The 14,317-nt window shown below is 35.2% G+C and overlaps 1 protein-coding gene and 1 non-coding gene across 2 annotated transcripts; both read right to left on the reverse strand.

The window, feature by feature from the left end:
• Positions 1-7,219: 7,219 nt before the first annotated feature.
• LOC106305953 (copper-transporting ATPase RAN1) lies at positions 7,220-11,294 on the reverse strand. Its single transcript, XM_013742388.1, has 9 exons — positions 10,856-11,294; positions 10,070-10,684; positions 9,567-9,993; positions 9,169-9,479; positions 9,033-9,091; positions 8,611-8,953; positions 8,333-8,527; positions 7,977-8,234; positions 7,220-7,896 (listed from the first exon to the last, which is right to left on the reverse strand). Exons 1-9 carry the CDS (start codon positions 11,168-11,170, stop codon positions 7,420-7,422), a joined length of 3,000 nt encoding a protein of 999 aa, XP_013597842.1. The 5' UTR covers positions 11,171-11,294; the 3' UTR covers positions 7,220-7,419.
• Positions 11,295-11,525: 231 nt separating this feature from the next.
• TRNAK-UUU lies at positions 11,526-11,597 on the reverse strand. The gene has a single exon. It is a non-coding gene; the product is annotated as a tRNA-Lys (tRNA).
• Positions 11,598-14,317: the final 2,720 nt, after the last annotated feature.

Genomic DNA, 14,317 nt, shown 5'->3' on the forward strand with positions numbered 1-14,317 from the left:
GTGAATGTCTTGTAACATAGATTTTGGTTTTAAATATACAATCGTATTGCCCGGGATCTTGTGGTCGAGTGGTAGAAAGACACAAACTTGAGATACCAACACATTTCAAGTTTAAACCACCTGTTGGTAAAAATAAATTATATTGTCCATAAACACTCACATGGATTTGGACATTTGCATTCGGCCCACTTGAATATCCACAAAAACAGAATATATCCATAGACTGCATCTCTCTTTAAATATTAGTCTTAACCCTTAGATCTTGTTTGTTGTCGTTCTTCTCGTTTACTACTTTGTGTTTTGGCAACATTTTATTCTCCAACCAGTGACGGATCTAGAAATTCTTTTAATTGGGGGCACAATATTATAAATATATTATATAATTTAATATTAACGTTTTAGATAATATTATTTCCGTTTCACTAAAATAGATATTTTAAAAAAATTGTTTCACAAAAATAGAAGTTTTATGTTTTCTATAAAAAAATTGTAAACTTCAATAAAATTAATTGACTTTATTGAATTACTATTGGTTAAAAGTTATTGAAACTTGAAAATTACAGAAAACGATACATTTAATATAGTGATTTAATATGTTTTCTTAATATGTGTGAAAACACTAGAAAATATATCTTTGTGAAACGGATGGAGTATTATATATTAGCCAAATAGTAATTAAATATTTATTTTAAAGTATAATTCTTTTTTATTTTTTGTGAATCATCTTTTTTGTAAAATATTATCATGCTTACATAAGGGATTAGAAGTGATTAAAATCGTATTAAAACAGTTATCTCACAGAAAATATTTTTATACCATCAGATTTTAAATTTTCAAATTTGTATTAGCACTTGTTTTCAAAAATTTGTTAAAATGTTCAGCATGATACAATCTAATTGTCCCATGCTAAAAAGAAGCGACACATATTGAAGAATGAAATTCTGATTTTTCTCAAATATAAACCTAGTTACTAAATGTTTTATTTAAGAAAATAAAATAATATCAAATAAAACAGAGCATGATCTCATAAAACAACAAAAATATGAATAGTTTATGGGGAATGAAATTTAATGGGGAAAAATAATTTTAGTGGGGAAAAGAGATTTTTGGGAATGTGTTATTTGAAGAGAGAAATCACTATATATGGACATCACTGATTTTTTTTCTACCACTAATTGTTCTCCCACTTAAATTTCTAATACTCAAAAAACATTATGGATCTCTGTTGCTCCTGGGCCGTGGGCGGTCGCCATGCTCGCCCCTGTATTTGAGCCGGCCCCAGACCAAAAAGATAACAGAAGTAAAATTTCCACATATTGTACAACTTTCATCAAAGCTAAACTTTATAATATTGCTCCAAAAACTTAAGGAGCCAGGAGCAAATCCTTTGAAAACAAAACAAAGGAGACAAAGAAACAATTTTTATCATTCGTTAAATATTATGAAACAGTTCATTAAATACAGAAACAACGATTTGATTATAGTCATGTAGTTGTTATTGTATTCATATTTTGAAATCATATGATTTATACTACTTCCAAAAGTGGTGAGGATCAATGTTAATCTGTAGTAGAAAAACGTGTTTAGATGCCATTCATGTGGCAGTGATTTATATGGCTTGTCCATATAAACATGCTTTGCAGTGTAAGCTGTGAGATGATTGTTTATTACTATACGAAATAAGCTCAGTTTGGTGCAGGAGAAAAGAGTTAAGGGACTTGAAGAAGTGCTACAGTTCTGGTTCAGCGCAAAACTGTAAATAACTTAGGCAATTTAGGAGTTTTTGATATCTGTAAAGTTATAAAAGTAGGTTCTCTTTTCAAACAAGGTTTCACTTGATGTACAAAGGTTTTTTGACGAATAAATTTAGCATTTATTCAAAAAAAAAATTGTTTATTACTTAAGTCAGTTGAAACTAAATTTATTTTTCTACAACCCCATTTTTGTTGTTTCAGAAAGAAAAAAAATGTCAAAAAGCTAAAGTAACTAATTCTCATATTCACACCTAGGTTAAGAGATGTCAAAGTGGACCACAACCCACAGATTATGTATAATTAGCCCAGTAGCAGAGCGAATCATGACAAATATATATATACAAACCGCAATCTGCAACGGGCTGGTCCCCCGGACCAAACTAAAATCTAGTTTGCAGAGGGTTTGACTACTTGAACGGGTTGCTTTATTTAATATTTCTAAAGTAAAGAGTTTTGATGGAGCGTAAAGATTATAAATAACTGAAAACATAATTTTTTTCTTAAATATTTTAATTCTTATATACATTGCGTTGTTATTTGTAAATACTATTTTCTACTATAAACTTTAAAAATAATAGATAGAAAATAAATTATAGTTAAATATTATTCATATAAAAACATTTGTATAATTTTATTTCTAAAATATTTCTAATAAGTAGGTGTTTACAAAATTTCAACCAAAAAATAAGCATATATATATTTTGATGAAAAATGTTTTCATATATAAAAAATTTGATATGATGTTTATTTAAACTTTTGAGAACATAAATAATAACTTATTATACAGGTTTTTGAATTAATAAAACATAAACTAATAAGTATTCATAAGAAGATTATGTCCGCATGTGTAAAATATAAGAGTAGTGTAAAATATATTTATTTGTGATCTTTCGTTTTTCTATAGTTTTTTATTGTATCTTTTTGAAAATCAACGCTTTTCATCTATGCATATCATTTACTGAAAAAAATCCATAATTTATTTCTTTATAAGGCACATTTATTCTAAAATGACATTAATAGCATGAAACTACATAGCATATTTTAAATATTATGAGTGGAGATCCGCGGGTTGGCCCCCAGATCCGCGGGTTGGCCCGCAAAACCGCTTAGCTATACGGACGGGTTGGACATATATATACACACAGCAACCCGCGGTAGACCAACCCGCACGATCCGTTAAAAGGTTGACCCCGCTTCGGGTTGGGTTTGGACATATATTTTGATTTTTAGTTATTTTCTGATTTGTTTTTAGTTATTTTATTTTTTTCTAATTTTTAATTATTTAAAATATAAAGCTGACATATCATCACATTTTAATAGTTCTCGTGGCTTTATTGACTTGATGAACATGTAAATTAAGATGAAGATTTTTTTGTGATATATATGTTAGTAAAAAACTTGAAGGTTTACAATGTTGACGAGTGCCACTTTGAAGTTTTTTTAAGCAATTTTCCCAATAGAAAATTCACGGGCTTGTTAACTTAAATCTTTGCAAGTTACATTGGTTACAAATAGTTAAATCGAGGTTATCGTAACTACTATATTCTAATGAGCAAAAGCAGATAAAATATGTCGTCTTAAATCACTAGTGAATGTCTTGTAACATTGATTTTGGTTTTAAATATACAATCGTATTGTCCGGGATTTTGTGGTCGAGTGGTAGGAAGACACAAACTTGAGATACCAACACATTTCAAGTTTAAACCACCTGTTGGTAAAAGTAAATTATATTGTCCATAAACACCCACATGGATTTGGACATTTGTATTCGGCCCACTTGAATATCCACAAAAACAGAATATATCCATAGACTTTCTCTTTAAATATTAGTCTTAATCCTTAGATCTTGTTTGTTGTCGTTCTTCTCGTTTACTACTTTGTTTTTTGGCAACATTTTCTTCTCCAACCAGTGACGGATCTAGAAATTCTTTTAATTGGGGGCACTATATTATAAATATATTATATAATTTAATATTAACGTTTTAGATAATATTATTTCCGTTTCACTAAAATAGATATTTTAGAAAAAAAAAATTTGTTTCACAAAAATAGAAGTTTTATGTTTTCTATAAAAAAATTGTAAACTTCAATAAAATTAATTGACTTTATTGAATTACTATTGGTTAAAAGTTATTGAAACTTGAAAATTACAGAAAACGATACATTTAATATAGTGATTTAATATGTTTTCTTAATATGTGTGAAAACACTAGAAAATATATCTTTGTGAAACGGATAGAGTATTATATATTAGCCAAATAGTAATTAAATATTTATTTTAAAGTATAATTCTTTTTTATTTTTTGTGAATCATCTTTTTGTTCATGAAAAAATACTTAGGTTGTTTTAAAAATTTATTCTCTATCGACTCTAGTATAAAAATAATTGAATAAACATATGAAATAGTTTCAAGGAGCAAGAAGGAAAAAAATCATGCAAAACAAATTAAACACACAGAGAGAATAGATTACGTTTCATTTAATGGGAGCGCAAGAAACTAATATGGCAGGAAATAAAATGTTATATTAAAAGCTTCTGGCGAGGAAAATCGAACCTTTCACACAAGCTAGAAACAGGGCACGAACGTTAAACAACTGAGATATTTGACCAAAGAGCACGAACGTTAAACACAAAATTTATATAATCAGTCGGGGGCACGTGACCCCGTACCCATCAACGTACGTCCGCCCCTGTCTCCAACTGCAGTGGTGTCAACAAAAGGTGGGCTGGAGTGTTCTCTTTTTGGTGTGGTGAATCCTCTCTTCATGTGCCTGTTTAACCTCATCACTAGGATTTCAGATCGAGATTGAGGTTTCGTGGCTGTTAATTTATTGGCTTATCTTTTGTTTACGTTGTTGGTTCTTGACTTCTTGGTGATTTGATGTTGGAGTTGATGTAGCTTTGCATGTTCTCGGTCATAATGGATCTTCTAAGCTCCTTTTGAATGAGAAGTGTGGTCGGATTGTCTCCAAAATTGTATGAAGCCCGTCTTGTGCGAGAAGGCCTCTTGAATGGTTATGTCGTTGTTTATGGTTCTGTTTCATCCTTTTGCATTGGTTCTTTCCGGCGCGGTATATGTATGCATTGTTTGTTGTTATTTCAAGTGGTGAAGAAGTGATGTTTAGGAATAGTGCTTTCTCTTGGTCTTGGTTCAACGGTTCGGTCATGGTGTTGATCGTGGCTAATCTCCCTTCTTGATTTTATACAGATCCATGCCAACAATTTGGAGTTATGGCTCATATGGGAAGTTGCAAGGAATAATCGTTTCTCTCCTTATCGTCCTTGTTGATTTCCAAGGTTTCAAATCCCAATAAAGTTTGGTTCTGATTGGAAGCACTGCAAGGTTTGCACCATGGTGGTTCTCATATCGGCTGCATTTCACCTCTTTGAAGATCCTTTGAATCATGAAGGCTTGAGGTATATTACATTATTTTCTTAAATTGTACCTACTAGTATCGATCAACTCTCTAGTAGTTAATGGTTTTCCCTCTCTTGTACTGGTGTAATTCTGCAGTATGTGATATAGTACGACCAGTCTGGTCATGAACTTACTTCACTTAGACCATCATTAACACTGAAACCGTGAACCGGTTTCTTAGGAAATTATTATTATTTTTTTTTGTCTGGAAAAAAGAAAAAATTTTAAAACGAATTAATCGTGAGCCGCCACGTGTTGGTGGAGCCCGCGAACAGTGCAAAAACCCTTCCAAGATCGGTCCTTATTTCACACTTCTAAAAACCGATTTTTGCAAAAATAATGGGACCCACCACTAAGAAACCCACTTAAACCCTCGTTAATTATGCTCTTATACCATCAGTAAAGGGGATCCTTAACAAAGGGATCCTTAACAAAAAATAATTAAATATTTGAGTGGACCCCACAAAAAAAATTAAGGATCAGTGATAGAAAATACAAAATAAGAAACGATCTTGTACTGTGCGAAGGCCCCACCGACACGTGATGGCCCGCGATTGATTTGTTTTTTAATTTTTTTTTTCAGACAAAAAACAAAAAAAACAAAAAAAAAACAAAAAAAATTTCCTAAGAAACCGTGCCACCGGTTTAAGCAATAATTATGCTCTTATTGATAGAATGAGTGATTTTAATGTTAAAAAAAGAAGATTTTATGCCTAGGCCTACACGCTACACCTTATTCAAAGATTTTTGTACTGAATTTTTGGTTAAAATTTTGTCCAAATCGTTTATCAAAAAAAAAAGGTTTTGTCCAAATCATCTTTAACTTGAGTTTTTTTTTTCACTTAAAACCCACATTTAGCTATATAAACCAATTTTAACAACGAAGACAGATAAACTTAACCGTTTTGTGGGAAAAGTGCCAATTTCGCTCCCAACAATTTCAGTCGTGCCAAATACACCACCGAACAATTGATTAGTGCCAAATACGACCTCAACACAATTATAATTCAAAAACACTACCCGAACTTTTTAAAACGTGCTAAAATCTACATTGACTCTAACAGAAGTTAGTCAACCATTAATAAGATAAAACGACGTCGTTTTGATATACGAGGAAAAGTGTCAATTTCAACCCCTACACTCTCGGTCGTGCCAATTTCAACCCCTACACTCTCGGTCGTGCCAATTTCAACTCTCGGTCGTGCCAAAAAGTGTCAATTTCAACCCCTACACTCTCGGTCGTGCCAAATCGAACCCGAACAAATGACCAAAACGACCTCAACTCAATTATAATTTAAGGAAAATTACCCAAAATTTTTAAAACTTGCCTAAATCTATATTGACTCTAACAGAAGTTAGTCAACAAGATAAGACGACGTCGTTTTGATATATATATATTTAAAAAAATATGTTCATTTCGGGACTCAAACTCGTGCCGGGATATCCTTTTAAAGGAGCACACTAACAACTAGACTAAAGTAATTTTTTGAAATATTATTACAAATTGAAATTCTCCATTATATAAACTACTATTTTTCTTCATCTTATCCAATTCAAAACTTGGGTGATTGCTTTATATATTTTAGTTATTGTTTAATATGTCTAATATTTTGTACAACATATCTTAATGAAAGAAAGGTAAAAGGTCTCTTAACATTTTTGAACAAAGTATCAAAATATATAATATTAACTTTGAAAAATAAAAAAATTTCCACTTAAGTTTTAAGAAGTTTAGGTAGTTTTTCTTAAATTATAATTAAGTTGAGATCGGTTTTGGTACTGACCATTTGTTCGGGTCATATTTGGCACGACTGTGAGTGTTGGGATCGAAATTGACATTTTTCCTCGTATATCAAAACGACGTCGTTTTATCTTGTTAACGATTGACTAACTTCTGTTAGAGTCACTGTAGATTTAAACACGTTTTAAGAAGTTTGAGTAATTTTTTCGAATTATAATTGAACTGTCGTATTTGGCACTGATCAATTGTTCGGATCGTATTTGACACGACCGAATTTGACAATTTTCCTCCGTTTTGTAGGAGAAATAAAAATTAACTAGTTTGCCATTGTACATCAATCGATCACAAGAAAGGACGCCATTTTTTTACAACAAAGGCCGAGAAAATCTCTTACATAGCGTTAAGAAACATTGCAAGACCCAATTTTATCGTCGTTACATGATTACAAACAACAAACCAAAACAAAAGTAAATCACTCGAATTAAGAAAGAAAAAGAAAAAGACTTTTACTCCTTGGTGATCTCCAAAATAGTGGTAAGTCTCGGCTTCTTGTATCTTCTAAGAAGCAAAGACGAGCAAACAACACTCACCGAAGAGAGCGCCATGCACGCTCCCGCGGCCCACGGCGGCAGTTGCACCCTCAGGACCGGGAAGAACACTCCTGCTGCTATCGGTATCGACACCACGTTGTAAGCCATGGCGAAAACGTAGTTCAACCTGATTCGTGTTAAGGTTTTGCGAGAGAGATCGATGGCTGTTATAACATCTTCTAAGTTGTTTCTCATCAGAACGTAATCAGCTGCTTCTATTGCTACATCAGTCCCTGCACCAATGGCCATTCCCACGTCAGCAGCGGCTAGAGCCGGCGAGTCATTGATTCCATCTCCAACCATCGCCACTGTGCTTCCGTCTTTTTGCAGTGAACGGATCACTTCAGCTTTTCCTGCTGGCATTACTTCCGCTCTCACATCTTCAATACCAACCTACTCATGCACAACCAAACGGAGATAGAGAACCAGAATACACCAACCAAACCGGAACCAAACAAAATCATTTTCTTTACCTCTTTGGCGACTGCTCTTGCTGTTCTCCAGTTATCACCTGTAACCATTATGGGTCGAACACCCATTCTAAGGAGACCTTCCACGACTACAGCAGCTTCTCGCTTTAGCGGATCAGCGACTCCCATCACACCTACTAATTGGCCGCTATAGGCTACAATGACTCCTGTCTTTGCGCTTTCTTCAAGCTCCTCAACAAACTTCTCGACGTGGTCTGGGATGGTTATGGAGTTTTCTGACATAAGTTTACGGTTTCCCACCTGATCAATGAGAAAGATAAAAACTTTATTACAGTTGCGAGAACAGGACCAGAAGCAAGAAGTTGATATAAACATGTTATGGAGTTTTAAACTCAAACCAGAATCAGCTTGTTGTTGACTAAGCACTGAATGCCTTTCCCAGGAAGAGCAGAGAAGTCTGATGTGTCCAGTAACCATCCAGCGTTTTGAGAGACTTTGTTACTTGTGTCGCCGTCCTCGGCAGATTCATCAAAGAAATGGAAATGCCGAGCGTACTCAACTATAGCTTTTGCCAACGGGTGTTCACTGCTAGCCTATGGATAGTGAGAGATGCGATGATTATCTTTAGTTACCTCACTAACAATGTAAGAAGCTAAGGGAAGAGGATTCAGCTTACCTCAGCGGAAGCAACAAGTGTGAGGAACTCTCCACGGTCCATCTCCGAGAAGACTTTAGCGGTTGTCACGGTAGCTTTCCCTTGCGTTAAGGTGCCTGTTTTGTCGAAAATTACATATTTCACTTTGTGAGCTTTCTCCAATGCATCACCTCCTTTGATCAATACACCATTGGTTGCTCCAACTCCTGTTGCCACCATGACAGCGGTCGGTGTTGCCAAGCCGAGTGCACAAGGGCAAGCAATTACCACAACGGATATTGAGAACATAAGCGAGAATACAAAGTGGGTTCCGTTTTGGGGCAGCCAATCGTCTGGGTAAGCTCCAACAGCTCCACCAATTGACCTACATTATCATTTGATTCAAGAACATGAGAACAAACTAATCCCACATGTCTTCCATCAGCTAAGGAACAAGATCTCACCAGCCTACTAAAGTGAACAATGCCAAAGTGATCACCACCGGAACAAATATACTTGCAACCTGAAAAAATGAGGATACATTTATTCACATGCTAAAGATTATATCACATCTGTGACATGTTTATATAGTCTACTTACATAGTCTGCAAATTTCTGGATAGGAGCTTTGGACATTTGGGCTGTCTCCACCAAACTAATAATCTGGCTCAGAACTGCATCAGATCCCACTTTTGTAGCTTTAATGTGAAGAACACCATGCATATTAATAGTACCACCGATCACTGGTGAATCAACCTCTTTAGATACAGGAACTGATTCACCAGTCACCATACTTTCATTGACGTAACTTGAACCCCACACCACAACACCATCTGCAGGGATCTTTCCACCAGGTAGAACTTTCAACGAATCACCAGGATGGATCAGTAATGCATCTATCTCTCTTTCTCCTACAAAACGGAAAAAAAATATGGAACTGAGCCTAAACAAAGCTATAGTTGTTGTTGTTGTTAAGGAGCAATTCAATGATAAAGTACCTTTGCCTTCGATTAGTATAGCTGTTGCTGGAGTAAGTTGTACGAGCTTCTTCATAGCATCTGAGGTTTTCCCCTTTGCAAGAGATTCCAAGTATTTACCCAGCAACACAAATGTTATCAGCATAGCGCTTGCATCAAAGTAAGTTGGTGACCAGAACCCAGTGACTGCCCCATATAAAAGAGCCCCAACAGAGTAGAAGTAAGACGCAGACGTTCCCAGAGCGACCAGCACATCCATGTTAGTTGAACCATTTCGAAGAGCTCTCCATGCGGCAACATAGAAACGCTTGCCAATAACAAACTGAATAACACTTACCAAGGCCCACTTCAACCAATCACCAACCATGAAAGGTCCACATCTCCATACCAGCACGGTGTCAAAAAGAGCAATGTGGGGGCAGATCACTTGAATGAAGAAGAGTGGTATCTGTATTCAAAAGAATCATAATCAATACATCATAAATAAGTGTATGTGTGCATTCCATAAAGGATAGGCAACTCACACTGAGGGAAAGACTTGAGATAAAACGACGAAACATGTTTGAGGCCTCTCCAGTATCTTTCGAAGTCAGCCTCTCGTAAGGACTCATGACACGCAACTTGAACTTCCCATACCCTTCTCCTTCAATCCCATCAACCAAAGATCTCGAACTCACAACTTCAGGATCAAACACAAGCTCAAGCTCTCCCGTTATCCTGTCAAGACGAAACTGTCTAACCCCATTCAATCTAGTAAGTATACCTTCAAGAACCTGAGCATCAAGCTCGTTCAACACACCCTCAACCCTCAAAAGGAGCTTATCCTGCTGATTACTCTGCACAAGCGAACCCTCAAAGCCAGCATCTTCAATCGCAGTCACAATATCATCTTTACTGATCACGTTAGGATCGTACTCAACTTCTCCTAAGGACGTAGCTAAAGCCACAACAGCTCGTTTCACTCCAGGGAGATCTCTTAGAATGCCTTCAACAGAGTTAACACAAGCAGCACAAGTCATGCCTCCAATAGTGAACTGACCCACCAAAGTAGCTTGTGTCTTGGTCCCAGAAGTAACAGGCTCAGCCAAAATCTCGGCTTCAAATCCAGCATCCTCTATAGCCTCTTTAATGTCCTCTTCCTATAAAGATCAAATCTTTAAGCTTAACGCGTTCTAGATCTAAATTTGGAAACAATTATTAAAAAAGAAAAAAAAAAAAGCTTCAATCCAGCAAGAACACAGCTTAAGATTTTTCAGACAATAAATTAAAAATGGAAAAAAATTATTTAAGAAAAGAAAAAAAAGCAAAACCTTGACTAAGTTAGGGTCGAAGAGGACATCGGCTCTGTTCTGTAATAAAGCGACGGAGGCTTTGAAGACGCCGTTAACGCTCATCAAAGCACCTTCGACGGAATTAGAACAAGCGGCGCAAGTCATACCGGTTACTCCGACTTGAATCTTCCGTAAACCGGAATGGCCGCTTCCTTCCTCGATCTTACTCAGAGAATCATCGTTATCGTTGTCGTCATAGGAATCGAGGAGACGAACTTCCTCCATGGCACCGATCTCCGCAGCACTGTCTCCGGAGAGGGGAGTAAGCTGTAAATCCCGTCTACTCGGCGCCATGACGGAGAGAATGGATTTGATTGATGATGTTTGAAATCTCTCAGAGAACCATTTTGTTGGATCCTTCTTCTTATGTAGAGAAGAAATAATTATAATGGAGGATTTGGTTTTCTTTTTGAGAGATGGAGGAAGGAAGGTGGAGAAAGCAATTTGTCAACTAAAACACGCACCTAATTTTGACTATTTTACCCCTGGGCATTGTGCTAATTTCATGTATGTATGTATGAGATGAGATTCTTGTTGTCGTCATTGCACACGATCAAAAGTAAAAGAAAGGAAAACAAATATTTTTTATTTTACTGGCTTTTTTAGAGTATCATATGGGTTAAAAAATTAAGAAAAATTAAAAACATTACGCCGTCTGTGGGGATCGAACCCACGGCCACGTGATTAAAAGTCACGCGCTCTACCCCTGAGCTAAGACGGCTTCGGCGATCTACACTACCTTGTTTTGTATTAATATACAACTTAATATCCTTGGAGAATTTTGAATAGTTTGTTTTTCGCCATAAATAATATTGAATTTTCTTCTTTTTTTTTTTTTGCATTTTACAAGCCACTAATAAAAATACTTCTATATTATTTGTAAAACATAAAAGAAAGTGAAAATGATAGGAAGAGCTTCTAGAACCTCATCCAATTGTATGTGAGTTTGTTGAAATATTCTTAGAAACATGTTAAATGACATTTATTGTTGATTACAGTTGGACTTGTTGAGTTTGTTATTAGATAATGTACTCTTTCAAAACACGTATGCTACGTAACTGTTGTTTGACGTCGTCATCTACTAAATCATGATTTATTTCCTAAGTTCAACATCTCATAGATTCATAGAGGTAGACGAACAAAAAGAAGAAAAAAACACCATGGTGGTAAATGTTTTTGGCACATAGCTATTCAAGTTTTTTTCTATAGTAAATTAGTTACAACTACTATTATTATTATTATTTTTTTGTAAACTAAAAACTACTACTATTACAACTACTATTATTTCCACAGCTAATTACTACTACTTACTTTTAGTGGTTCGTTGAACGGACCGGACCTACTGCGATTCCAACGAACGGTGGACTTATGGGATATATCTTGATGTTTAAATAGTACTACAATCAATGCTAAACGAAATTATTTTTATACGGACAACATGTGATTACAATCCAGTAACTAAATCTTCATATACGAATTATACGATTTGACCAATTCAAAACATGAGTCCGTTTGTTAAAACATGAATTTTTGTTGACCGGTGCATTTGGTCAAGGAAGGTTTGTGATGCAGGAGTGGGCACAAATCCAATATTCGGATTTTTGAAAGTATTTGTGATTCGATATGTTTTGTCTGAATAATCAATTATTCAGTTCGATTATATCTATAACTATCTAGTTATTCGATGTTTGGATTTTTTATTTTAATTGAGTATCGGATTTATCCGTACAGATAATATAAATTTAAAAAAAATCAAATATAATATAAAATAATAATATTTTATCACAAATAAAAATTTATTTACATTAAAAACTCTAACAACTAACTTAATTAATTTAATAAATAAAAATATTTTTAACCTAGGGTGGAGTGGGTTTTTTTATCCATGCTTTACTCTGCAAAATACGGTTTGATCCTTAATAGATCCAACTAATGATGAAATGTATATTTTCTTCGGTACAATATCGAGTACTATTAAATGTTCATCCAAGAGGGCACATAATCCCACATAGAGGTTTGCGCCAGGGTGATCCACTTTTTCCTTACTTATTCATTATGTGCACAGATGCCCTAATCGCGAATGTTAAAAAAACTGAGAAAGAGAAACAATTGACAGGAATGAAGGTTGCAAGGGCCTGCTCGACGATATCTCATATGCTCTTTGCAGAAGAGATTCTCTTTTTTATTTAAACACATGAAGAAGAATGTCAAACCATTCTCAGAATTTTGAAGGAATATCCGAATATGAAGCAATATCTGGTCAGCTGCTAAATTTCCAAAAGATTATGTTCAAGCTGGACATAAGATTGAGGAACCCATTCGACAATAGCTTCGGGATATATTAGGGATTCAAGAAAATAGGCAGAATGAGATCATACTTGGGAATGCCAGAGAGCTTGGAAGGGTCAAAAACTAAAGTTTTTGGTTTCATCCAAGACAGCTTAAGCAATCGGGTTAATGGATGGACTTTCAAGTTTTTCACCAAGGGAAGAAATGAAGTGATTATAAATCATGTAATGACTTTTTTCGACTACCAAAGGCTGTAACAAAAAAAATTGACGAGTGTGGGGGCACAATTGTGGTGGAGTTCAAGGGGAAATATAAAAGGCATGCATTGGAAATCATGAAACAAATTGTGTTACCATAAGGATGAAGGAGGACTAGAATTTAAAGACCTCACGGATTTCAATACGGCTATGCTGGGAAAAGAATTTTGGCGTTTGATTAAGAAGCCTAAAACCTTATTCTCTCGAGTTTTCAAAGGATGATGTTTTAGGAATGCACCCCATGTAGAACCGATTAGATCATAGTCACCATCATATGGATGGCGTAGTATTGTCTATGCTAATCTATGTTTAGCAAAGGACTAATCAAAAGGATGAGATCATGATCATCTATTTCAGTATATAATGATCCTTGGCTCCCAACCATTCGTCTGAAACCAGCAAACAGTAATCAACACAACCTTTACCATTATCTTAGAGTGGACTCTCTCATCAATGGAACATCACAAACATGGAATTCACAGGCAATTTGGTCTTTGGTGGATCCACATAATGCGAAGATTAAAGAAAGTATACCATTGAGTCGGACTCAGATAGTCGATAGAGATGGATGACACTTCACCAACAATTGAAAATAAAGGTGAAATCTGATTATCAAGTGGAACAAGTATATCCTGGCAGAGAAAAATGATGCCAGTGTATGGAGCCACTGTCTCTCCTTTAAAGGCCTATTGTTGCAAAATACGATGTCCACTGAAAAAAAACACTTTTTTATGGAAAATAGTGTCAGGATGTATAGCGGTAAAAAAAAATACAAACGAGAGGGATTCAAGGTGATATACAATGCACAAGATGTGGAACAACCGAGGAATCACATGTGTAATTGAATGTACCGCGACGGTCCAAGTTTGGGCTCTTTCACAGATTCCATCAAATC

The sequence above is a fragment of the Brassica oleracea genome, chromosome C7, assembly GCF_000695525.1.
Source record: "Brassica oleracea var. oleracea cultivar TO1000 chromosome C7, BOL, whole genome shotgun sequence".
Taxonomy (NCBI): domain Eukaryota; kingdom Viridiplantae; phylum Streptophyta; class Magnoliopsida; order Brassicales; family Brassicaceae; genus Brassica; species Brassica oleracea.